Below are 27,253 nucleotides of genomic sequence, written 5' to 3' on the forward strand. Positions count from 1 at the left end.
TAACAAAATTATATGGGGAATACTGTACCAAGGCTACTAAGTGTTGTACCATAGTTAGTATTCTACCAATAATAATAAGAGTATGTTTACTTCACTCTGTGTGCCCTTGGTAATGGCTTGCAAGTTTCCTTTCTGCTTTTCCCCTCATTCTCAGACATTCATTTGTAGAAGAATGCTACTAAAAATTAAGACTTGATTTAGGCCACAACAGGATAGGAAGGTAAGAATGGGGCAAAGATGAGAAAGAGGTGCAAATCGCAGGGTGCATTGGCATGGGCTTTTCCTGGGATATGAGCGCCAGCCAATGCCTAGCTATGTTGATCCCTGACACTAGCCTTGCTTTCTGCTATCATACAGATGTATCACACATATAGGGCAAGTGTTCTATGTGTACACTGGATCACATGGATGCCTGCATGAAGCACACCGCTTATACCATGTGTTATCCTGGATATAAATCCTTGGATGTCTTCCACCTTTCTGCCTCAAGAGCAGAAACTGAAATGCAAAATATTCTTGGGAGATAATTGAACCTCTCCCAAGAAATGTCACTGTTTGTTTTTACTCCAGTATATATCAACTTATATAATTCAAGGGATAATCACATTGTACCTTCTATTCTAAGAACCTAATGTTTATGTCTTTACAAACTTTTTCAAACAAATATCTTAAATTACTTAAACAAAGGGGTGATCTGAATGCTGCAATTTAGGGTTTTTGCTCTATGAGTAATGAAGAGCAGTTTAAGAATGCACTGTTGTTCTAGGTACATCCAGTTGTTCTCCCCTGCTTCTGTCTTCCTCCCCTTGGGACCCTTGGTTGGAACCAAATGGTGCAATTTATTTCCAACTAAAATGCAGAGATTTTGATTGTTTATATTTACAATATTCTACCAATACTAATAAGAGTGTGTTTACTTCAGAGTATTAATTTTGGTACAAAACTACCTGTGTGCCTGTCTTGAGCTTCTCAAGTCATGAAAGACAGAACAAAGGAATTTCTTGATTTCTTACTTCTGGTTCTTTTATCATTTATTTGACTTTTAAATTTTTTTAAATCTTTTTAAAAGAATGAATAGGTCTTATCTATTTTAGATATTCTAGATGAAATAATGTGCCTAAATAACCTCAAGGCACCAGATCCCATCTGACCGTGGAAGGTAAGTAGGATCAGCTCCAGTTAGTATGTAGATGGGTGACCACCAGTGAATACCAGGTGCTGTGGGCTATACTTGAGAGGAAGGAACTGGCAAAACCACCTCTCAATATTCTTCACCTAAGACAACCCTATGAAATTCATGGGGTCACCATAAATTGACAGGTGACTTGAAGGCTGATGCACACATGCCCACTCAGATGTGAAGTGTAGTGGAGTCTCCTTCCCTGGAGGTCTTTAAACAGAGTCTTGATGGCCATGATGTCAGGAATGCTTTGTTCAAGAGTTCCTGCATGGCGGGGGGTTGGACTGGATGGCCCTTGTGGTCTCTTCCAACTACAATTCTATGATTCTATAATAAATTTAAAAAACCACATGATGGCAGCAAACTTTTCTCCCTCTAGATGCTTGACTCTTCATTCCCTTCAGTCCCATCCAGATATTGGACTCTAGCTCCCAGATGCACCATCCAATATGTCCAATAGTATTGTGAGGGATGAGGTAAAAACATCTGAAGGGTCAAAAATTCCACACTCCTTATACTGAGCTCTATATGAATCTTTCACCAAGTCTGCATTTAAGAGAGATTGCTCCAGAGAAACACAGCTTTGTGACAAGTGCACCTATTGTTAGGATTTCTGAATGTGAAGTGCTTGAAGTATGAAAGTTGGTTTGGTTCTAAGACCCCATATGGATACCAAAATCAATGGATGCTCAAGTCCTATTATATGCAATGGCATCATTTATTTATTTAACCAATATATTATTGTATTTATACCCCACTCTTCAGCCACAAAGGTTCTAAGAGTGGCTTACAGATAGTTAGACATTTCCCTGGCCTCAGGCTTACAATATAAAAAGACATGACACAAAAAGAGAAGGAAATGGCAGTGGAGAAGGGGTATAAGTTCAGCAGTTCTTCTCTCCCTCTGAAATCTGGACCATGGCAGATGGACTGGAGGGAGGGCCCCTGTTCTTACTCTGGCTAGTCCTGATGGAGCTGGACCTACCTTTCACTTCCTCTGAGGACGGATGATGCACCTCTTGTACAAAATGTTAAAATCAAGGTTTGCCGTTTGGAATTGTTTTTTAATATTTTCATTCTGTAGATGGTTGAATCCATGGATGCAGAGCCCATGGATATGGAGGGCCAACCAATTAATATTAAAATATGCAAAGATGGTGATGATGATGCTGGTGCTGCTTGCAAAGATGTTTATGCAAAAAACTGGGCTTAGCTTTATAGCTGTCTTTTTGCTACTGCTGTGGAATAATGTCCAATGTCTCTTGCTGTGTTAACATGCTTATTAAGGCTATCACTGTCTTTGTTCTCAGGTGGTGCAGATGGTGTTACAGCCACCAACACTGTGTCAGGACTGATGGGACTGAGAGCAGATGGCACACCGTGGCCTGCTGTTGGACAGGGGAACAAGACCACATATGGTGGAGTATCAGGTAAGTGTTGCCCTTTCCTGTGAATAAAATGCTACCTCTGAGGCCAGCAAAATATCATGAGGCTCTTGTAGTGTGGCTGGAATATTGTGTCTGCAGTGTTTTAAAGCTTGTTGCTGGTCAGTGTTTCCTAATAGCCATGACAGATGGAACAGATTGAGTGTGAACACTCTTGGGTTGCCCTTTCCTTAATGGTGAAGCACTGCAATGGAATGCAGTGATAGGGTCACCCCGGTGGAAGTGGGAAATCTTTTTCTTCTTGTGACCCACAGTTTTCCTGAAATTTTTCATTCTGTCACAGTTGTCAGGCCACATGTTAGACAGAGGCTAATCAAAGGGCATTGCAAGAGGAAAATACAAACAGTCCCAATGCAACCTATGAGGGGTTATTCCCCCCCGTGATGAACTTGACATCTCCTGCCCCCCTGTAATCCACTTTCCTGCCATATTTCCATAAGTGGTTTCTTCTGAGACATGAAATCCATGATTTCTGGATTTTTAGTATTTCAGTATTTTACCCTTTTATTTTACACACACACACACACACACTGATTCCAACATGGAGCATTATTTTAAATCTTCTATGGAAGCAGAGTTTTGGTACACCAGTGCAGTTTTAAAAAAATTGCTGATGGATTAATCTGTTTGACCCGATGCCCTCAGTTGCTGTGACAACATGAACCTGGCCCTGCAGAGACAATGCTGTGAGCTTCTGGACTGTAGTGGTATGGAGATTAGTCTCCTTGGAGATATAAACAGTGGTAAATATTCATAGCATAATGGTGTCCCACTGTTCCAGCAAAATGCAACTGAATCAAGCCAAATATATTGAGAGGAGGCTGGACCGACAAAAGGAAACAGCTTTCTTTCATGTTAGTTCTATTGTGTGCGGAGGGGGGGAAAAGAGGGCTGTCCTAGGGTGATTAGCTTGCTGGGTATGTAGGGTGTGTATTGCTGTTATTTTCAACAAAATTAATTGACTTATAAATGTATTGGAACCATTAACAGCAGCAAATTGGTCCATAGCCTGACAAGATAAACACACTTGGTGTTAAATAAGACATGTTTAAAGTTACACATAAAAATGTAAAGAAAAACATGGGTTTACTGTAAAAGTAAGCCTATTCAGCTTAATCCATTTGGGATGTCAGGTGCAGAAAGGGGAGGGGAGAGGCAAAGACAGAGACAGACTGATAGGAGAGGGAGAGCAGTTGCACACTCTTGGGGTTTAACTACTTCCTACGCTTTATTATCCCATTTCAATTTTTCCAAGCTGCCATGTTGACAGTGAAAGGGGCGGGGAGGTCACAGAGGGTGCTGTGCATTAAAAATTAATAAAAGAACTATTGCAGTAGTATTTTATATAAGTAACACCATTTTGGTGATATGGGTTAGGATTTTTTCCTCCAACCTTTTCATTCATTTTAAGCTGCTATTTCAGAATATTCCTTCATGGCATGTCAGTCCAATGAAACTATAAAATTGCTGCATTATGAAAAGCATGTCCTCTGTGTCACAAATCTAAAGCCTGTATATAGTAGGGATTATAGCAGCACCTGAACTCTTTGCCCTCTTTCATGCCTCCCCCCATTTCCATATTAAAGCTGTGTTTTTCATGGTTGATAATTCAACTCTTTTAGGTGGTGCGTGGGGGCACAGACACATCCTAGTCTGGAAAAAAAAGTGTGGGAAATTTTTCCTCTGGAACATAACTTCACAGTGTCAAAAGCAAGCAAGATTGTGTGTTCCTAGTGTGATTTTCAACATAGTCTATTTACAGCACAAAGAAAAATAGATGAGGGGAGAGCAAGATTCAGTAAGCCATAATCATGCCAAAGCATTTTAAGTGGAATGTAGAAGAGAATAGATGTGGGCATAGGCATACTAGCCAAAGGTTTCAAATAATCTTCAAGGTTTCATTACACTTTGGGTTTGTCAGAGTCTACTGATGTCCAAAACAACTTGGGTAGATAGCATATTAATCAGTCAGCATGGTGTAGTGCTTTAAATGTTGGACAAGAGCTCTTCAAGACAAGTATTCAAATCCCCACCCAGCCATGAATACCCAGTAGATGACTTTAGACAAGGCACACACTCTCAGCGTCAGAGAATGGCAATGGCAAACACCCTCTGAAGAAACTTGCCAAGAAAGTGCTATGATAAATACCCCTTAGGATCGCCATAAGTCAAAAATGACTTGGAGGAACACAACAACTGCCAAATTGGGAGAGCTGGAGAGTATGGGTTCTACATATAGGATTATTAGGGAACGTGGGAAAGGCCAGTGTTTCAGGTCCAGTAATTAACCTGTTTCTATTTTATTAAAGTTAAAATTAAAAGCATGTGAAAGGGAAGTGGAAAGAAGAGGGAAAATGAAAGAGTATCCTCAGAGTATCACTTTGTCTTTTATGCTTTGTCTTTTATGCTGCTATCTCCATTTAAAAGAGAGTAAATTTGACTGAACTCACTGGTACCTACTTTTGAGTCGACATGTATAGGATTGCACTATTAACTGACATTTTTTTTAAAAAAAGAATAAAGTAAATTCATGTCAAAAGGGGAAGGTCTTTTGCTTTTGTTCAAAGAGACCTGGTTCTGTATCAGATTATGAAAAAAGAAGTGATTTCCTTTGTCAGAAGGGAAAAATACCCTGAAAAAGCTTTTTTATTGTTCTGTCATTGCAATCATTATGTAGTATCATTAGTAATCATAACACTTCACATTTTAAAAGTGTTTTTGAGCACAGGAAGCAATTTAGCTATATTGGTTCAGTATTCCTTATACTATGCTAACCTTGGCAGGTCAGTGTGATGATTTGTATTTTACAGTTGGAACACTGGCATGATGCTGAACATAGGCTCAGTCTGATAATTTGAGGTGCTGTACTTAAAAGTTATTGTGGTACCATAACTGTGTGCTTTGTGTGCCCAGCAGTGAGGTGTCAGAGACACAGCACACTCAAACGAACCACAAATGGGAAAACGAGGCCACAGCTTTATGAATTGCTGCTGAAGAGATTTGGCCTCGCATAATATAATGCACCCAGTTATCAATCAACCTACCTGTTGTCTGATATGCCCAGACAAGAACCTTTTTGCCATGGGTCAACCCTAGAGTGCTATCTGTGGAAGTCATATAGGCATCAGCCACAGTAAGGTTCCTTAACACTGGCAGTAAGCCACTCTCAAGGACCCCTAAGGGGATCCTTTGAGATGGGAGGAAGAATGTGCATGCAGTCTCTATCTCCCTTAAAACTGGACATGGCCCCATGCCACACTGCTAAAGTTGTAATAGATGAGGAAATATCACTTGAGTAAATGAGCAACAGCCAATTTAAAAAAATACAAACAGAAGGTCCAGCAGGCTTAAGGTGAGATGGGTGGAAAGGTTCCAATCACTGAAGGACAGCAGCAGAAGCTGATATTATATTTACTGAGCAAACTGGAGAGATGTCTGTGCATCATCACAACATCAGCTCAGGGGAAACCTGTCCCTTTCAGCAGCTAAACATTAGGAAGACTGTATGAGCTTTTAGACAATGGAACATGCTTCTTGGAGGGTGGTGGAGTCTTCTTTAAAAGTTTTTAAAACAGAGGCTGGATGGCCATCTATCAGGAGTGCTTTGATTGTGAGTTCCTGCATGGCAGGGGGTTGGACTGGATGGCCCTTGAGGTCTCTTCCAACTCTGAGTCCAACTGGCCAACCAGTTAGGCTTACAAAATCACCATGTGGGCCTTTGGGAGGGAGAAGGTGGGGGAGCCCTGCCATTGCTCAAACATGGTTCCACAAATAAGCCCTCCCAATAAAGTGCAATTTCTTTCTTCTTTGATGTACTTGCATACTCTGTACATGAGAAATGCCACAACTTTCTAGGGCTTCATCTACACTGTAACAATAATGCAGTTTGACACCACAATAATAATAATAATAATAATAATAATAATAATAATAATAATACATTTATTTATATCCCGCCCCTCTACAAGATGCAATCAGGGCGGTTTACAAACATTAAAAAAACATACTATCCAAATCCCTCAGTCCCCTGAGCCTTTAATGCCAGGCTCCACCCTATGGAATCCTGGAATTTATAGTTTGCTGTGCCACTTGAGCTCTCTGACAAAAAAGCCTAGATATATCACAAAACCATATATTCCAGAATTCCATAACATTGTTACATGGCAGTTAATGTGGGGTCAAACTGCATTATTTCTGCAGTACAGATGCAGCCTAGCTTTGAAAAATTTCGTTCCTCTGATATGGTTATTTGAACACGAATAGCATTGCTGTAGTGTTCTAACAGAAAGAAAATTTGCTCAAGGAGTTACATTCATTTTTGAATTGCTGATGAAGCAGATCAGTGTTCTGAAAGATGGGGTGTTTTTATATTTATTTATTTATTTATGCATGTAATTTAGAAATTATTTTAAATTTATGCTATGATATTTGACTGGTTTAGGAATATAGATGGTGGAAAAGGTCCATTTAGTTCCTGTCTTGGACTCCAAGATATTCCAGAGCCTTTTTCAGATATTCAAAAAGAGTCAGCATCTGAAGAAGCCAGCAGCCTTGTGCCCAGTAACTAATGTCCTGTCTCTTCAGGGACTGAACATTCACACTTTTTTCCATCCAGTGTAAAGATCTGAAAATCTGTAAAATGACAACTCTGTGTTGTCAGAGTTCAAGTCACACTAAGGTTTGTAAACATGATTAGCTGAATGTGTGTAGATGCCTCCTTTTGACATTCAGACTCAATATATAAAGTTCTGTGGAGATTGGGACAGTGGAAGTGGCACTGAGGTATAATCACACACATCTACATAATGCAGGCATTTATTCTAAACACCCAAAAGTGGTGCCTCTGTTCATTCAGAGAGTGGTCCAGTTGGGACCTCACCTTTGGCTAGGTAATCACAGAAAATGGGTGTACACTTCTTTTCTGGACCACCTGCGTGAATCCTTCTTTTGAAAGTTTTGCTGAACTCCTACCAAAAAAAAAACCCAATAAGCTTTCCTCAGACCTGGCAGTACGTGAATGTGCATGCAGACATGCTTGTTTTAAAGCCAAATGTATTTGTCCCAGACATTGTCCTAAGTGTAGAAAATAGAACACAGGCACTTTTTATTTGGAAGCCTTCCATTTTAAAGGATTTATAAGTCAATCTGTCTAGCAGTGGTTATTTCCATGCTATGCAATTGTAGTTACAATTTGTTCTATAGGTGGACCGCCTGCTGTTTGCATTCTGCTCTGCTATTTTTGTTACGACTGAAATAAATTATTCTAATAGGATTAACTCCAAATTATAGATTTGAAAGTGTAATATGGTTCACATTATCATGTATGTGTGTGGGGAGGGGGGGGGTTAGAAAAAAATGAAATGCCTGTGTCTCAGAATGAATGGTAGCAAAGTGCTATCTGTAAGTATTTCAAAATACTTTCAGTAGAAACAAGGGCATTGTTTGGGCACTCAGAATGAGTGAACATCTCATTAGAGGACAAAGTTAGTCAAAACATCACATGATACATGTGTCTGTCCTAACAGAAGTTGAAATAAAGAACAGATTTCACTTTTCATGAAAATGCATTCCTTTTAGGAAATTGTCGGGCAGTTTTCTTAGGCAAAAATGTATCTATTCTATATCCCACCTTCCTTCTGGTAGGCAACCCAGATACAGTAAAAATGTAAATTATGAACTAGTCCTACATGGATACCTTTTTCTCTCTTAGGTATATGTTGGCTGAAAAGAGGGGGTGTCTCATCTTGCAATGGCAGAACCAGGATTTCCCCATCCCCATGCACACTACACTTCATGGGAGTTGGTGTGTGGGTGTGCACATCCATGAATGCAAGTGCACATATACACAACAAAAATGGAGGGAGGGAGAGGGAGGTCTTCTTCTGGGAAATTTCCAATGGTTTCAATTGGGTTCCCAGCCAATTGGTCAATTAGGCATTGACAAAGCTCATACCAGCTTAGTCAGGATTGGGGTACATGCCAGAACGTCATTAAAGTAAAGACTTGGAATTGGCCATATTCTCTTGGCTGTTCTACTCTTTCTCAATAGAATGCCTCTTATCATGTAACTACATTGCCCATACTTGTCACTGTCATGAACAATTCTTAGCTGAACAAATATATGTTTGTGTGTATTGATGGATGAGTGGGAAGGTATCATCATAAAAACTACTGTTTTTATGAGTAGAAGTGATGATGATGATGATTGATGATAGTAGAAGCAATAGTCCCATCAGAAATTGCCAGAATTTCTTCAATTTTTGTAGAGTTAGCATTTTTGTCTTTTTTAAAAAAAAATAACAGAGCCTTTAATACTGGTAGCCTTAATCCAATTAATGGGTATGATATTAAAATCACATTGTCTGCATTTAATGAGACAGAGATCCTTTTGTTTTTAACAGAGATAGGAAAGAACTGACTGCCACAGAGTTTGGCGACTGTGTTACTGATAGATAATAAACATCAAAAAGGTGGAGGGGGTGGTTCAATTGAGAGGGAATGTAAAATTAATACAGAAATTACATCAACTTTTCAAAAGAGCAATTATTTTAAGTGTCAGAAAATGTATAACAAAAATGAAAATTATATTCATACCCTTCTAGAGCAGCAAGACACCATTCTATAGGAAATCCTAACAAAAAGATGCAAATCATTCATCATGAATACAACTGATAACTGGATAGTATATCAGTTATGATTCATTATTATCTAGTCACTCTTTTAACAACCAGTGTGCATAGTTTTCCCTGTTTTATTTCTTTGATCATGCTTAAAAAGCAGATCTTGCATTAATATTAGGTTTGGCTTTTAATAGCCTATTAATCAAGGATTTATAATTTTCACTCTTTATAAAAATTTATGGTACAGTTAACCAAGCAACAGAGATATTTTAAAGGTTAATCATATGCCAGCAGCTTAATTTCAAAAGAGTTGCTTTGTTCTCCAAAAGCAGTAATATTTAGCAATTGTATAGTGCTTTACAATCTTTGTTTCACTTACACTGTCTTGTTAATCATTAAAACACCACTACAAGGTAGGCCTATGTAGGGCATTTCACATAGAGTCCTGAAGAGTTTTGTGATAATTATTTTCCCATAGCTACACATGAATCATAAAATCATAGAGTTGGAAAAGACAGCAAAAGCCATTCAGTCCAACCTCCTGCCGTGCAGGAAGATACAATTTATTGATTTAATTTATATGCCACTTTTCTCCTGGAAAGGGCCTCAAGGCAGCTCACAAAATAAAATAGTTTAAAACTTTACAATACATTTTTAAAAACAATTAAAATCATCATACAAAAACCATATAATTAAAGCACTTCCAACAGATGGCCATCCAGCCTGTTTAAAAACCTCCAAAGAAGGAAATTCCACCACTGTCTGAGGCAGAGTGTTCCACTGCTGAACATCTCTTCTTGTTACCCAAAATGCTGAGGGTCCCAGGAGGGCAACCACAAATTAAAATGTTTTAGGGGAACATTAATAGCTCATGTAAAATAACATTTTAGTCAGAGCAACATCAGCCTTGGGACTAACCCTGTTTATACCTGTTCCAAATCACACAGACCTCTGGAGACAAATCCAAATATGTTTCTGTTATTTTATTGGGGGAATGAACAACACATGTACAAAAGCACATGCACTCATGCACACACACAAGAGCTAAGAAATAAAAGTGGGAGAGGTGAATAGATTGAGGCTTTTCTAATGGCAGTACTTACCAACAATGAAGCTTGCTTCCAATTGAAGGAACAGAAATGTACTCAACAGCCACCTGGAAATGTGGGGATGCAGATGGCTACTGAGGAATCTAAATTTAAACTGGAAGCATGGATGCCTGCTTTCAAACTAAACCAAGGAACTGTTGTTTAAGCACTAACATTTATACCCAAAACCTTGTCTTGGGGGCAGAAACCAAGGAATAAAAGGATTAGATTCTTGCTAAATGGTTTCCCAGGAGGAAAGGAATGGTCAGGAGCTGCAGTAAATGTTTGAGTGATTATTGTAAATACTTCAGATAGATTTGCCTTCCTGGCCGGAACATCCCTGTCTTGTGTATGCACAAGCATTTACCTTCTTTGGCCATGACCAATCCTCTAAAGACAAAAGGTAGTACACTGGTGCTTTTGGACATCTCATCATGGTGCCTTCTTTGCTCCCTTGCTAGCACCAACCAGTTTTCCAAATGCAAAGTGGCCAGGTTTCCACAGTGGGGTCATTCCTAGGTCACTCACCCCAGTGTCCCTTTTAATATTAGGTCTTGTCATTATCATCAGGATGTTGTTCCTAATGTTTAGGTGGAATCTCTTTTCCTGTAGCATGAATCCATTGCTCCTGGTCCTAGTCTCTAGAGCAGCAGAAAACAACAATTCTCCATCCTCAATATGACATCCCTTCAAATATTTAAACATGGTTATCATGTCATCTCTTAACCTTCTCTTCTCCAAGCTAAACATATCCAACTCCGTAAGCTGCTCCTCATAGGACATGGTTTCCAGACTTTTCGCCATTTTTGTTGTTTTCATGCTGAATGGATTCATGGAACACCCTACCACCACCACCCATGAGAAATATGAGCTAGGAACAGCAGATGAGCCACTGCAGAAAGCAATCTCTAGAACACGGGTGGAAGATTTCCCTGTGTAGGCCTGCACCTCTGATGAAATTAGGCACTTACTGTTGTGATTTCCACTATCATTGGAGCTGCTGCTGAATTTTGTCATTGATTGTGTTTCCCCCACTATGGCTCAGAAAGGTGTCCAACAATTCTTCCCACCATAAATCTTTATAGATTGATAGGGCAGAATGTTACCTTCCAGACGAGGGGTAAGGAGAGGCAACTTTATTTCTTTAAGTTAAGTATTTATACATGTCAGACTAAATACCATGAAGGTATCAGATCCTTTCTGATGTTGGAAGCTAAGCAGAGTCAGTCCTGGTTAGTACTTGGATGAAAGACCACCAAGGACTACCAGGTGCTGTAGGCTATATTTCGGAGACAGGAGCTGGCAAAACCACCTCTTAGTATTCTTTGTCTAAGAAAACCCTGTAAAAATAATGTTGTCACCATAAGTCAACAGGCAATTTGAAGGTGCATGTTGGTGGCCAGAGCCACAAAAATAACTAAGACGTGATGCCAGTTCTGGTCTGTATTTTGCTCACCTCTGCTCTTAAATAAGCTACTACTCCATGTAGAGGACAATGCGTCCACTAAGATTAAAGTATATCACCTCCATGCATTTGTAAAAGTGTTGTTCCAGTTTATTAGAGATCCATCATATAGTTGCAACCTGGCATTCTGGGGTTGGGGAACATGGTTAGATCATCTGCACAGAGTGATGACATGTACCTTGGCAGATCAGTAAACCTTTCTAACTGCTAGGCTGAAATCGAGAAAACTGTCCATCTTCCTTTCACCTGAGCCATGTCTATTCTTGCTCTATTGAAGTATTCTCTTTTCCTATGTATGAAAAGCAACTCCTTTTACCATATTAATACAGATAGTGTGTGGTGCTTTCAACTTCTCCCTGAACTCACCTTTTTGGCATTAAGTCAGCCTGATTGTAAAGTTCCTATTAAAGCTATTCCAGGCTGACCCCATAGTATCCTGACCATTGAAGATAGGACCCCAAAGGTCACAACATCCTTGTTTCATATGTGGAAGGCTCATGCATCTTTGTTTCAGAAGGAAGCGATCCTTGTATTTAGCATCAACTCTCTTTCATATAGTGTGGCTAAACCGTCTCTTAAACAACCCCTCCCCCAGAATGCAAGAATTAATGAAGTATTCTGTTACATTGAAAACATACACACGTACACTCCTGAAATAATTGCCAGTAATAAGAACTGTATTATTTAACGTCCTGAAAAAAAAAGATAAATGCTATTGATGGGAGAAGTGGTTGGAGAAATTGTTTTGGTTCTCTGACACATCAGTTGGTGAATACTCAGTGTGGTGATGAGAGGAGGAGGAAAAGGAGCTTTCTGTTTTCCAACTCACAAGTTGTTTATTGATTCCATGATGTCAGCTCTAGTCATTAGACATGAATCGAAATCTCACCATCGTGAGACAGGAAATGTATGTGATATGCATGCACGTGAGAGCAGAGGGTGCAATTCAGCTCTGTTAAAATCAATGGGACCCTTACCATTTATTTTAGTGGGAGGTAAATTGCACCTGGAGAGAAAATCAGACAGAATAGAAGAGGCTGCATTAAAGCCTGCTTTAGAGAGCTGGGCCACACACACACACACACACAAAAACGCCTACTCAGAGAACAGGATTGTAACACAAATCTGATAAGGTTTTAATTTGGGGCTATTATTTCTGTTAAGTGTAGCTCACCCATTAGAGTGGCTCATTTACATGTATTATGTACACAGATATACAAAGAAATTCTTTTCATTTCCATTATAACAGTATGGTCCGTTGCCTCATTTCTCCTCCTGTGCTGCCATCACTGGTCTGTGCAGGAAGAGATCAGAGCCCTAATAATAGATTTTTGACAGTGAGCTTGCCTGCTACCTGCCCTACACTAATCCTCACTGTTCATGTTTGCTTCATGGCAACAAAGCAGACAGAAGGAAAATGCCAAGTGCCGAGTTTGAGGTACAGCCCTGCCATAGCTTGACATTTCAGCAGAATAGCAGTTTATGAGATGCATAATTTTTCATCTGGGACTCAGCTGCCATTTTCATAGAAGCTTGCAGCTCATCTACTGACTGAGAACCAGGGCAAAGGTTTACAGAGCAGATCAGGGGCTCTATACCTTCCATTGCTGAAATGTGTGTGTGTGTGTGTGTGTGGTTTGTATAAATATATACATATTTATATTCTACATCTTTAGTTAGATGGGTTATAAAAATATAACTTAACCACACTATGTCCTCCTTTTATTTTTATGGAGTCTTTCTTTTATCAACATCTGATATCATCACAGTAAATTAAAAATAATCATTAATGATTGCCGCAATATTTTATTCATTTATTTTGGTAAGCTTGGAGAAACTTATTTGGAGCTCTCTTGTTGTCTCCTGCTAGATTTAATTTTAACAATAAACAGTATCAATTTGTGATTGCGTAAAGGTAGTACTTATACTTAGTACTTCTTATGTTTCAAGGACATTATCTCAGGAATGTTTACAATATTCTTGCAAGGTAGACTGGTGTTCTTATCACTCTATTGCAGATTGGCTGATAATAACACTTTATAATATTGTAAGCTTTATAATACTGCCTAAGGCAAGCAATCCTGTGAATTTATGACTGAAGCTTTAATTTAAACTGAGGACTTTCTGACTCATGCTCGTTGGTACTCTGATATTGAGTTAATCCAGGCTTTAAAGAAATAACCAAATTTGAGCTCATTTTACCCTTATCATTTTTTGGAGAGTGAATTGAAACATATATTATCATCTGCTCTGTTGAGGAAGAATGGGAAAATGCACCTTAGGTTATAGGTACTGCCAGGGTCTGTTTAGTACTAAATTCCTTTCTGTGTCTCGATAGTAGTTCATTGTGACACATTATTACATACAACAATGGCACAGTACATTGGATTAATTAAGGAATCTTTGCAGAGAACTGAGTTCTGAGTATGTCAAGATTTCAATTTTATGTTAAATATTTTCTAAAAGGCCAGAACCTTAAATCTCAGGGGTTGTACCAAGCAGTGAGCTGTGAATTTAACCATAGGCTAACTGCTAATGATAAGGAAAAGAGTCCAACTTGAGGCAGCTGTAATACAGTCATTGGATTAGGCTATCAATCATGCAGGTCCCCAAGGAAAAGGCAAAGAAGACAAAACAGTGAAAAGGGAAATTAGGAAAGGAAGGCATGACTGGAATGAGATTCTTCACACACCAAATATATCTCTGAGGTTGGCTTGTATCACCCAAGAATCAGAAAGAAATGGCCAGCTTTGCTTTCAGCCTAACGGTGAAAGTATTTTGTTTCAAAGCCTTGGAGTCTGTAGAAATCAGCACTTTTGGATCAATTGTACTTGTAAAACAGCTTTAAAGAGGAACTGGTGAGTGCACTGTGCACCTCATGGATGGTTTTTAGCTACTGTGACCATGCTTAGGGATGCAGTAGGCTGTTTCCAGACTGGGTCAGTTTTATATGTGATCATTCACAAGTCTGTTCAGCCCTTTGCTTGCATTCATTGGTATGGCTGGGAGGAGCAGAGTGGCTAAATTATAATTTTTTTTCCTAGACAAAAAATAATGCCACGGAATTCTGGGAAGGGCAGAAATGGAAAAAGAAAATTCATTCAATACTAAGGATAATTTTAAAAATTGTCTGTAGCTGTGACTTTTACTGTTACTTTTATAATTACAATAGTGTGTCATCAGTAAATGATTGAGTTGCATGTGGGTTTTGAGATGATCACCATATCTTCTTGGGTCAAATAACAACAGGTCGTCCTCATCTCTCCATGGCAATAGGTCCAGGTGATGCGGGGCCCAATCCCCAAAACTGGTGCAAATTGTCCAGATGACATCCAGCATTGAACCTATGGTTACCACACAGATTTTTAAAAGTCACCTTTTGCTCTTGATCTTCCCAGAAGATCCAGAGCCCTCCAGAACAATGCCAGGTGGCTGCCCACTCACCTGCTTGAGGTGAGAACAAGGCTCCCAGCCATGTAATCAATAATGGGCACTTCATTTTTGGCATCAGGGAGAATAAGTGTTGCAGTGGCAGCAGGTAGCAGCCACCTGGTTTTGCTTCAGAGTGCCCAAGTAACAAAGAGACATTGGGCCACCTTTGGGGACAGAATACTCCAAGCTGTTCTCAGAGTATTCTGGCCTGTCCAGATAGAATCTGTAGCAAACTAGATGGCAGAAGAATACTCTGGATTTTTTTTTAAAAGAGCCAAAAAGTAACTATCTTAGTAACGAGTTCAATTAGTTTTAAGAAATCTAAAGTGTTTCTTTTTATAAGTATGATGTCAGGATCCAGTGTGAGCATTGGACTATGACTCTGAAAAACAGAGTTCAAATTCCTGCTCAGCTGTGGAAAACCACTGGGCAAGTCACACTCACTCAGACTCAGAGGGAGGCAAAGGCAATACCCTCTCCTGCCAAGAAAATCTTGCCAAGAAACCCCCATGTTGGGTTCACCTCAACACCACCATATGTCAGAAATGACTTGAAGGCACACAACAACAACAACACATGATGACATCTTCTTTGGGGCTTGGAACTACAACTGTAACAAATTACGTTTTCAAAGTAACCTTTCAAGTTCTCTATAGCCCAAAGACCTCAGATTAAAAAAAAGAAGGAGTAGAGATGATGTGGTGGAAGACTAACAGGGAGGATGCTCAATGCATTTCTCAATTAGAGGTTTCAGGACCTGTTTACAATTTCCAGAAAACTCCTCTCCTTTATCCCTAACAATCACACTTCAGTTGTGTTAGTAGGAAATGAGGGATAGCCTCTCCTACAAATTTACTAAGCACGCAGTTCCTTCACTATTTAGATAACCTACCTCTGAGCTATAGTGTTTTAAAGGTCATAATCAATAGCCTCACAAATAGGCTGGAAGCCAGTACAATTGATGTAATAAATAAGGGAGTGATTGATTGATGGCCTGGCCAATGGACTTCATGCAGGATATGCTCAATGTAACAATACGTCTTAATCCTTTATTGATATGCATTTATAAACACACAAGATCTGTTATCTAGAATTAAGGCACGTTTTAAAGCAAAAGCCTGTCTATTGCGCACACACACACAATTTTATTAATAGAGAATTGTTGCATTTTACAAATTCTTTCAGGAATAACCCCAGTTTGTAACACAAGCCAATTAATTTCTCAGTAAATAGCTGATAGTACTTACAGAGTCTGAGCCCCAGTCCAATGATTTCCCGATGCTGATAGAGGAGTGGAAAGAATATTGAAAAATAAGAGAAAAATGGCAAAAATGCATGTTTCTCAGGCTTCAGGAAACCTGGCAGCAAGACTCAAGGACAGAAGGGAATCTTTATAGTTTGAGACTTATTCTGTGCCAATGGTATTTTTATAGAAAATATTTCTATGGAGAAACTCTACCTATCTGAACACGTTCAGATTCAAACATTTTCATTCTACAATTTAAAGGAGAACTCATTTTGAAGATTTACTTACTTACTTACACCAGCATAGTGTAGCAGCTTGAGCATTGGACTACAACTCTGGAGACCAGGTCTCAATCCCTGCTTGGCCACGGAGACCCACTGAGTGACCTCGGGCAAGTCACAAACTCTCAGCCTCAGAAGAAGGCAAAGGCAAATCCCCCTTGAAGAAACTTGCCAAGAAAACCCCATGATAGGTTCCCCGTAAGGTCACCATAAGTCAAAACCAACTTGCAAGTACACAATAAGAACAGCCTACTACCTGTTCCATCCTCTCATATAACTCCCCATTCATTACTTTAATGATGCATCAGATACTACAATATAAAGAATCTTCTTTTGGCTTCATTCCGGATTATTGAACTCAAGTAATTATTTACAGATGTGAAACATAATGGAATTTTGTAATATTTTCATTAGCTATATTAAAAGTAACTGTATATTTTAATCAAGATTCTAAACACATGGGCTGGGACAGTGCAAAGTATCCCAAAACCAAACATTGTTCCTCTACCCCAGCATAGCTCCTGCCCCTCCCCAGTACCACTTCCTACTCCTTTTCTTACAAGTCCCAAATGCCTTCCTGTAAGACATAGATTGGGAAAATGTGGGCCACAAGCTGAATGAGGCCCCAGGAGTTATTTTGCACTCTGTAGCTTGTGCTATACACTCTCCTTTTCCTCCCCCTCTCACCTCATGCTGCTGCAATGCATTTGGACCTTTCTTCTTACCCAAGGCTGCTGGCACTGCCTTTTCTTTCTTTCTTTCTTTCTTTCTTTCTTTCTTTCTTCCTCACCTCACTTTACACTCTCACAAGGCATCCCTTTGCCTTTTCCACTTGGCCACTCCCATTGCTCACTCTCCTTTCCATCCTACTCCCTTTACCTTGTGCCCTTGCATTGTGTCCCTTGTTTATTGCACACCCTGGTTTGCAGTCCTCCCCTCCCTCCTACTCTCCCCTTCACCTCCTGCCTTTGCAATGCCCCTTTCTAATGCTTCTTGAAATCCAGGTAAAACCTAGTCTTACCAGCAGTACAGCAACCCTAGAGATTTGTAATGGTCTCATTCCATGGAGCCACCAGGTTGCTTCCTATCTCCAATAGTTGCCACAGCTGGCGAGTAGTAAAGTTCTCTGCATCAGCTGGGCAAATGTCAAGCAGAGTTCTCTAAGGAGTCCTGCTGCACCATCCTCCTCCCACTGCTTCAGAGAACTCCCCCACCCCTGTTCACTTCTCAGCTTCAGCAAAAGCTACAGCTAGAGAGCAAAGAGAAAACCCTCTTTGCCAAAAAGTGGAGGGGGGAGTTCTCCCAGTGTAGGAGAATTGGGACGAAATGTGCCTCATGTGCCACCATATGAGGCCTCGTTCTATCTAATAGGAAGTCTAGACCACCAAGAGTGAGAGGTCCTGTTTACTATTGTTTTCCTGCCATGATTCTCTACAGGGGCCTGGAGCCCATTGTATGCCTCTTTTCCATGCCACAAGTTATATTACTGGGCCTTGAGGGAAAGAGCATCAATTGGCACAGCATCAGAGTGAGCTCACAAGCATCCCAACCCATGAGCCCCCTTGCTTTCTATGTTTATAATATGATTCTACACAGATTGGTGAGGGAACCTGGGAGAATACCCCCAAATGCACAGTGTGTGATTGGTATCAGAGGGGCATTTGAGGATGAGAGACTGTGAAGGGATGAACAAAACTAGTGACGAGGAGGAGGAGGAACAAGAACACCTTGTTTTGGCAAATTAAAGAGTCGGTGATCTTGAAGCTTACTCTCTTCTTTGTGGAACAGTTTGGGAAGACAACTGGAACAGCTGCACTAGTATCGTATTATGAAAGCAACAAAGCATCCCATTCTAGCTTTGCTACATTTCTGATTTCACAGCCAAGTAAAACAAAGTATGGAAGAGTCTAAAGCAGGACTTTTGTGTTTCATGCCAGAAAAATAAAATTACAGAGTTTATGTAGAACATCCCATATTTTAAAAGGAAGGAATTTTCAGTCCTTTAATGCTGTTTTCCCCTGTTTGATTGCAAAAGGTACATGGGAGGAAAACACACACAAACAGAGTCACATTCACATGCCTACTCTAAAGCTCAAAACAAATTTCAACAGTTTAATCTCAGTGTTAGAAAAAGGATCACAGAAGCCGCTCCAGTGTTTTGTGTATAAGCGAGTTTTTGTAAAGACTCATGACATGCTCCCTGGGTGCTAAATATTGACAAGCATGCTCTGGCAACTAGGATCAAGCTTGGTGAATTAACACAGCTCAAGTTTCTACACTGACATAGTAACCTGAATCTGCAAACTGTTATTCTATTTGATTTGTTTTGGCATTGCATGTAATAGTCTCCAGTTGAGTTTGGGATTATTATTTTATTTATTTGTTTTAATATGCATGTACAGTATACCTTTCTTAATTTTTTACACACACACATATTAATAAAAGAGCTTGTGTGTGTGCATTCACACACCATAGCACCAAGACCATCAATCTTAAACACTTGAAATTTGGTGTACCTATTAAGATGTCCCTAAATATACATTCAATATACTTTCAATATATATCCTCCTTCACAAAAAAAAAGGGGACACAAAAGACTTCAGCAACTATAGGACCATAGCATTAATCTCCCATGCAAGCAAAACTATGCTTAAAATTATGCAACATAGAGTCCAATAATCTATGGAGAGAGAAATCCCAGAGGTTCAAGTGAGATTTAGGAAAGGCACATTCACTATGGACTACATAGCAAATATACAATGGCTAATTGCGCACACCAAGGAATTCTAAAATAAAATCAACATGTGCTTTAGAGGGTATAGTAAAGCCTTTGACTGCAAAGATCACAAAAAGCTATAGGATGCTCTTGAAGACGTGGGAGTGCCAATACATTTGATAGTCCTGATGAGAAATCTGTGTTTAGGGGGAAAGGCAAGTGTTAGAACAGGATATGGAGAAACAGAATGGTTCCCAATTGGCAAAAGGGGTCAAGAAAAACTGCATATTAATGTACCCTACTTGTACAACTTCTACACAGAAAATATAATTCAAAGAGCAGATTTAGACTTAGAAGAAGGAGAAGCTCCAACCAATCACTGCATTGTCATCAAGATACTTGCAGACTCCTGTATTATCCATTTGAATATTTTTCTTGGTATTGAAGTCAAGATGACTGAGCTGTAGTTTCCTGGATCTTGAAGTTATTGTATATTTGAAGTTATATTTTGAATGCTTTCTGTAAATATAAAACGTACACAAACTTATACATGCACATATCTATATACACTCACCAGAGCCTGGAAAGTTTGTTTTTGGACTACTGCTCCTCACATCACACAGCTAGTATGGCCAATGAAGGGTTTCATAATCCCAAACTAATACCTTTTACACACCAGCCATCTCTAACACACATGCAAACTAGGAGAAGTAACTCGCTTTCCATGGCTTGAAAGGTTACTCTTACTCTTTTTCTCTCCTTACCTATCCCAGCAATCTTTTTCTTTTCTTACACTCTCAGGCAATTCTTCTTATATATCATACATACATCCATGAAGACAATGGCGGGATACAGACGGGCAAAAAGGGGTGTATTCATGACGTCATGAAGGTAGAGCCTTCAGACGGGCCTTACCTGAATGCCGTCATGAACACGCCCCCCGCACGCCCCAAGCGGGAAGAAGCGGCATTAAAAAGGTGCTGCTTTTTTCCGCTTCTTTTTGATTTGCGGCGTACGTGCGCAGCTCCGTCTGTAAGCTGCTGCACCGGTACGCCCGAATTGCCACGCCGCAAATATAAGTTGCCTGTTTAAAAGCTCCGTGTCAGCTGCGTCGCATAATGGGTCGGGGTCCAGGACATGCATGGTTTGCAGTCAAGCTTTAATTGCAGCGTCCGCTGCCATGCAGCTGTGGAAGCTGCGGCACAGCTGCGGCGCATTTTAAGGCTCGTAACCCTAACCCTAGAGCCACTTGTGCGCATGCGTTGCTAGAATCGCGGGAAGTTGTAAGTTTTGCCGGCAGATGTTTTGGTTGTAGAAAGTGATAAGGGAAAGTTTGGAATTTAAAGTGACCCCCTACACACATTCCTGCGCCATTTTCACCTGGGAACGGGCACAGTTCGGCTGCTCCTGGCACAGCTGTGCGGCGGCTCCCCTTTGCCACCAGGCAGGATGGCTCAGCCATCCACCAGCACCCCGAAAAAAGGCAGGGGGATGTCTTGGTCTTATGCGGAGACGGCTGACCTCATAGCTATATGGTCCCAGCCAAACATTCTGCAAAAATTGGAGCAGTCCTACCTGAATGCTGACACATATCGAGAAGTGGAAGAAGCCATGAGAGCTGCTGCACCGGTACACCAGAATTGCTACGCCGCTAATTTAAGTTGCCCATTTAAAAGCTCCGTGTCTGCTGCGTCGCATAATGAGTTGGGGTCTTGGAACATGCGCAGTTTGCAGTCAGGCTTTAATTGCAGCATCCACTGCCATGCAGGTGTGGAAGCTGCAGCATAGCTGCAGCGCATTTTAAGACTCCTAACCCTAACCCTAACCCTAACCCTAACCCTAGAGCAACATGTACGCATGCGCTGCTTGGAAAGTTTGGACTTTAAAGTGCACCCCTACACACATTCCTGTGCCATTTTCACCTAACAATAAAAAACCCCTAAAACTTTAAATATTTACATATATACAAGGGAGGTGATGGGGGATGGCAGGGGGACAGCGGTGGCAGCGGCGACAGCTGTGGCTGTGCATTGCAGATTCAGCAAGAGCGCGGGGACCAAAGGAGAGGAGGCATCTATGATGCTGGTGACACTGGCAAAGTGCAAGCGGACAAGGATGCCAACACCAGCTGATCACCAGCTGGCAGGAGACCACTATTGTTCTTGGGCAGGGCGAGGGAAGAAGTTTTAAAGGGGCTTGGGCACTTTAAATGTGCCCATAGGCTTTCTGCCGCCGCTGCTTAGCGCTGCAGCTGCGCACCCGCCAGCCAGCAAAAGAAAAAAAAAGCCCCGTTTTTGGCCGCCCGTGAGGAGGGGCAGACAGTCCCGCAGGGAGCTCATGGAAAGGGCACTGGGATTTCAAGAGAGGACACTGGGAGTTCATGAGAGGAACCTAGAAGTTCAAGAGAGGGCCGTTCAGAACCAGGAGAGATCAATAGACAGGTCAGACCAGGAGCAGAGGCGACTCAACACCACCTTGGAAGCCCAGACTGTTCTGATGGGGCAAATGCTGGAGGTCATGAGGGGAGGGCAGGGTGGCCCGAGACGCAGAAGGGTACGTAGGGAGCAGGGTGGAAGAGGCAGGGCTGCTGTCCCCAGGGTCGTGGAGGAAGGAGTAGGGCAGCAGGAGCCCCCAGCAAGAGCAATCCTTCCAGCTGAGGAGCAGGGAGTTGCCATGGAGGTGGAGTTGTCTCAGCAGCCTCTTGCTGGGCCATCCTCCAGCCTCTTCAGTGACTCTGTGGCAGTCCCACCGCCCACACCCCGCCCCCAAAGGCAAAGGGCAACTAGAGGGGGCCTGGGATCAAGGGGCAGGGAGCACTGACAAGGCACTAGGTCCCATGATGTCCCATAAAGACATCATTTCGCCTCCCAGGGCATGTGTTCCCTCCCAGCCCTATCTAATCTAGTCTACCCTTCCTGTTCTCTCCTCCCACCATGCCTGGCTCACTGGTCCCCAAAACAGCAATGTCCAAACTCTGTCCTTCCAGGCGTTTGGACTTCATCTCCCAGAATCCCCAGCCACCTTGCCCTGTGGTCTGGGATTCTGGGAGATGAAGTCCAAACGCCTGGAAGGACAGAGTTTGGACATTGCTACCTCCCAGCACTCCTGCCTAGCTTTAGACTGCACAGTTGCGCCTAAGCTGTCACATTCACACTCACAGCCACACTGCCGCAGTTGCGCATAATGAACCACACAATTTTTTAAAAAAAATAAAGTTTTTTATTAATAACAACAATAAAAAAATTTGACTATATACAATATTTACAAAGGGAAGGGGGAGGGTGAAGGGTGGTGGTGAAGGGGGATGGCAGAGGGGGCAGGGGAGGGAAGCTGCTTCAGGGAGAGGGAGGAGGCGGTGGGGCGGGCAGCCGGCGGAGGATCTCTTGCAGAGTCTCCTCCATGGAGGAGACTCTCTCCGCCAGCTTGTCCACCTTCTCCTCCAGCGCAGAGAACCTCCTCTCCGTCCGGTTCTCTGTGGGGGGAAAAGAAAGAGGATGGTTAGGGTCAGCCTGTGGAGCCCATCACCCACTCCCACAGGCAGGGTTTCTGGGTGCCCCCGCTCCCTTCCCTGGATTAACCTCCACACTTACCTTGCTGCCGGGCTTGGAGGACTCGATCCAGGGTCCTGGCATCCAGGGCCAAGTCCCCTGGCTCCCCTGGCAGGCAGCGGCTCGGGCCAGGCTCCTCGGTGGCGGCAACAGCAGCAAGGGCTTCGAGCCCTGCAAAAGAGGAAGAAAAGGCCCAAGTTACCATGCTGGCATGGCAGACGAGGGCACAAGTGTCGTGGGGGCTGCAGTCAGGCAACCCCCACCCCTCACCCTAGGGACCTACCTGCCGCCAGAGGAGCCTGCTCTGGCTGCGGAGGGGCCACAGCAGCTGGTCCTGGCTGTGGCCCACCCTCGGGGACATCCTCGTCCCCCGAGGATGGTGGAGAGGGTGACCTGGCACGGTGCCCTCCCTCCCTCCGCCTCCGCCTCGGCCGCACGCCTGCAGAAGGGAAGAGGAGGGATGGCATTGGCACCATGCAGGAAGGAGAGGAGGGCAAGGGAAGGGTCAAGGAGGGTAGGACAGGGCATGGCAAGAGCTCTGGCTTACCTGGAGGACGGCGATCTTCTGGTCTGGGCCGATCTCCCCTGATCCACAGGTCCTTCAGCCGCTCAAAGAATGGTGGCCGCCTGTCAACCGGGGGGTGCTCCCCGAAGTCTTCGAGGGTTTCGAAGAAAGATGCCTTCAGAGTTTTAAACTTTACTCTGCACTGATGCATCTTTCTTCAAAACCCTCGCTCTTCGAGGGCACGGGACGCCTGGAGAAAATACCCCCGGTTCGGCTTGTTGGTGCTGGCCATCACCCTTCGAGCGGCTGCCTGTGGCATCAGGGAGTCCAGGAGGATCCCGACCTCCTCATCGGTCCAGTAGGCCATGCGGATCGGGACCCTCCTGCGTGGCGCTGCCATCTTGATTGCCATCCTGGGGTCTTGCACAGTTGCGCACGGGTATATATGGGCACCTGTGGCTCAGGGCCGTTAGGCCAAGGTGGTCCTAGGCCAATGAAAGCTTTCAGAGGAGCAGTTTGAATCTCTCCCCCAATAGATGCCCTCTGGGTGCCCTATTGATACATTCAAATGGGCCATTAGGAAAGCTTGAATTTGAGGGGGATTGATACATTGTCAAAGGGGCAATTGGCAGTTGGAGCTGATGTATCTTTTTAACCCAGGAAAACAGGCGCCAGGAGACCTTTTGTGTGTGTGTGTTTGTGTGTGTCCCCCTCAGGCACGTGGCAAAACATGCCCACAGCACAGATCAGGAATGATAGGCAGACTCAAACTGTGGATAATGGGATACATTTATTCATGTGCTTATGGTATTACAGAACATTGCACTCTGACATCACAGATGATGGCACAGGAGCCATCCTTCAGATTCTCCTTGTCAGAAAAAAATCTGCCAGGGCATTCCTCACATCCTCCCCTGCTGCCTTCTTGGCATCCTCTTCATCCGCCGTGATTGCTCCCAGGGTGGGCAGCACAAAACGGCGCCTATATTGCATGCCCTCATCCAGGACCCTGCCCTTGGTCTCACAGATGTTGTGCAGAATGACACATGATGCCAGGATGGGCACCACGTTCTCCTCTGCCACCTTTGTTCTTGGGCAGAGCGGGGGGGGAAGTTTTAAAGGGGCTTGGGCGCTTTAAATGTGCCCATAGGCTTTCTGCCGCCGCTGCTTAGCGCTGCAGCTGCGCAGCTGCGCATCCGCCAGCCGGCAAAAGAAAAAAAAAAGCCGCGGTTTGGGCCGCCCGTGCGGAAGCTGCCCCTTTCTTTGCGGCGTCCTCCGAGGCGGCGGTATAGAAGCTACGGATCCGAAACGGACCCAGGTGAGGCGTCTTCACTGCCCCCCGTGTGGAAGCCCCAACACCTGAAGCACGCCCCCGGGGCGGGCGGTCTGGAGGCTCCGTATTCAGCAGAATACACCTCCAAGACGTCTTCCCCTGCCCGTCTGTAGCCCGCCAATGAGTGGATGTTTGGCACAGGAGTAAAACTTTTAGATTTTAAACTCATGATAGAATATGAATTTTTACAGAATACAGTGTCAATGCATGCAATTTTGGCAGAATACTCCAGTTTTCTGTATAGAAAAGTTACATCTTGTTGGCTTTTAGTTAAACAGGGAATGGACAATCCTATCTGGCCCTGTGCTATCCCTGAATGATGCCAGTGGTATGGGTGCTTTTGCAAATCTCCCTAAACAGTTTGGGACCTGGCTATCCAAGGATCCACCTGCCTCGTTGCAAATGTGTCTGGTTGCTAAGATGTTCAGACAAGGCCACCTTGAGAAGACCATGAGCAATGGAGGCTCACTGGATGGGTACTTGATGAGCACCCAAGAGAGGGCTTTCATTTGAGCTGCCCCCAGATTGTGGAATGTGAATATGGACACAAGTTTCCTCATCTTCAGTGCAAAGGGGTGTTGACACACCGAAATATTATCATGAAATATTTCACATTTAGGGACTTTTTGTAAGAAATTAAATTGCACAAAATAAACATAGGGTTTTTTGCAAAAAAATAATATTGATAGTGAAAACCATGGTCAGAATAATTGGGGGGAGGGATTGTGAATGTGTAAGCTATGGTTAGACATCCACAACTCCTACATATTCCTCATTTAGGAGCAATGTAGGGGCAATGTATGGTTGTGAAAACTGGACAGTGAAGAAAGCAGATAGAAAAGAAATCAACTTTTGATGATAGGATGATTTTGGGGGGATCACTCATTCATAGGATCACCCTAAACTGAAGTCGACTTGGTGACAGTTAATAACAAGTTACCATGAAAGTCCCTAAATCCTACTTAGAATCATAGAATTGTAGAATCATAGAATCACAGAGTTGGAAGAGACTGCAAGGGCCATCCAGTCCAAACCCCTGCCATGCAGGAAATCTAAATCAAAGCATCCCCAACAGATAGCCATCTAGCCTCTGCTTAAAGACCTCCAAGGAAGGAGACTCCACTACACTCCGAGGGAGTGTGATCCACTGTTGAACAGCCCTTACTATCAGGAAGTTCTTCCTAATGTTGAGATGGAATCTCTTTTCCTGTAGCTTGCATCCATTGTTCCGGGTCCTGTTCTGTGGAGCAGTAGAAAACAAGCTTGCTCCCTTCTCAATATGACATCCTTTCAAATATTTAAACAGGGCTATCATATCACCTCTTAACCTTCTCTTCTCCAGGGTAAACATCCCCAGCTCCCTGAGTCATTTCTCATAGGGCAAGGTTTCCAAACCTTTCACCATTTTAGTAGCTCTCCTTTGGACACGCTTCAGTTTCTCAATGTCCTTTTTGAATTGTGGTGTGGTATTCCAGGTGGGGCCTGACCAGAGCAGAACACAGTGGCACTATTACTTCTCTTGATCTAGAGTTAGACACTACACTTGTATTGATGCAGCCTAAAATTGCATTAGCCTTTTTAGCTGCTGCATCGCACTGTTGGCTCATGTTTAACTTGTGGTCTACTTGGACTCCCAGATCCCTTTCACATGTAGTTTCATTCAGCCAGGTGTCACCCATCCTATATCTGTGCATTTCATTTTTCTGCCCTAAGTGCAGTACCTTACATTTCTCTGTGTTGAATTTCATTTTGTTAGCTTTAGCCCAGCTTTCTAGTCTATTCAGATCATTTTGAATGTTGATCCTGTCCTCTGGAGTATTAGCTATTCCTCCTAATTTGGTGTCATCTGCAAATTTGATAATTATGCTCCCAATTCTGTCATCCAGGTCATTGATAAAGATGTTGAATAACACTGGGCCCAGGACAGAGCCCTGTGGGACCGCACTGGTCACTTCTCTCCAGGATGAAAAGGTGCCATTGTTGAGCACCCTTTGGCTTCGGCCAGTCAACCAGTTACAAATCCATGTAACAGTTACTTTGTCTAACCCACATTTTACAAGCTTGTTTGCAAGAATGTCATGGGAAACCTTGTCAAAGTCCTTACTGAAATCAAGATATACTATATCCACAGCAACCTAGGGGTTGCTTGGCAGTAAGCAACCCCTAGGATCAACAGGGATTCACTCCCCTGTTGATCAAGAAGCAACTGCCTGATGTTTCCACCCACCCTTCATGCAAGTGATCTCCAGTTCAAAGATTAGCAACAGTGGTTCTTTTTCTTCATGTTACACTGGAGACTGCTCCTAGGAGTAGGTGGGAATATCATACAGATGCTTCTCAATCAACAGGGGAATGGATCCCTGTCAATCCCAGCAGCTGCTTACTAGTAAAGGA

At 42.6% G+C, this 27,253-nt stretch overlaps 1 protein-coding gene across 4 annotated transcripts in view; it reads left to right on the forward strand.

Moving 5' to 3' along the window:
- Window positions 1-27,253, forward strand: part of DPYD (dihydropyrimidine dehydrogenase) — a 594,441-nt gene that overhangs the window by 466,730 nt on the left and 100,458 nt on the right. For all 4 annotated transcript variants that reach the window (XR_016280498.1, XR_016280499.1, XM_089515658.1 and 1 more), the window contains one exon: window positions 2,491-2,610. Coding sequence is in view for 2 of the 4 variants with exons in the window: in XM_089515658.1 (XP_089371784.1) it covers window positions 2,491-2,610 (120 nt within the window). In the remaining 2 variants the exon portion in view is untranslated. The remainder of the gene's footprint in view (window positions 1-2,490; window positions 2,611-27,253) is intronic.

This window comes from Sceloporus occidentalis, unplaced genomic scaffold, assembly GCF_023333645.1.
Source record: "Sceloporus occidentalis isolate IW3139 unplaced genomic scaffold, rSceOcc1.0.p SCAF_3, whole genome shotgun sequence".
NCBI lineage: Eukaryota > Metazoa > Chordata > Lepidosauria > Squamata > Phrynosomatidae > Sceloporus > Sceloporus occidentalis.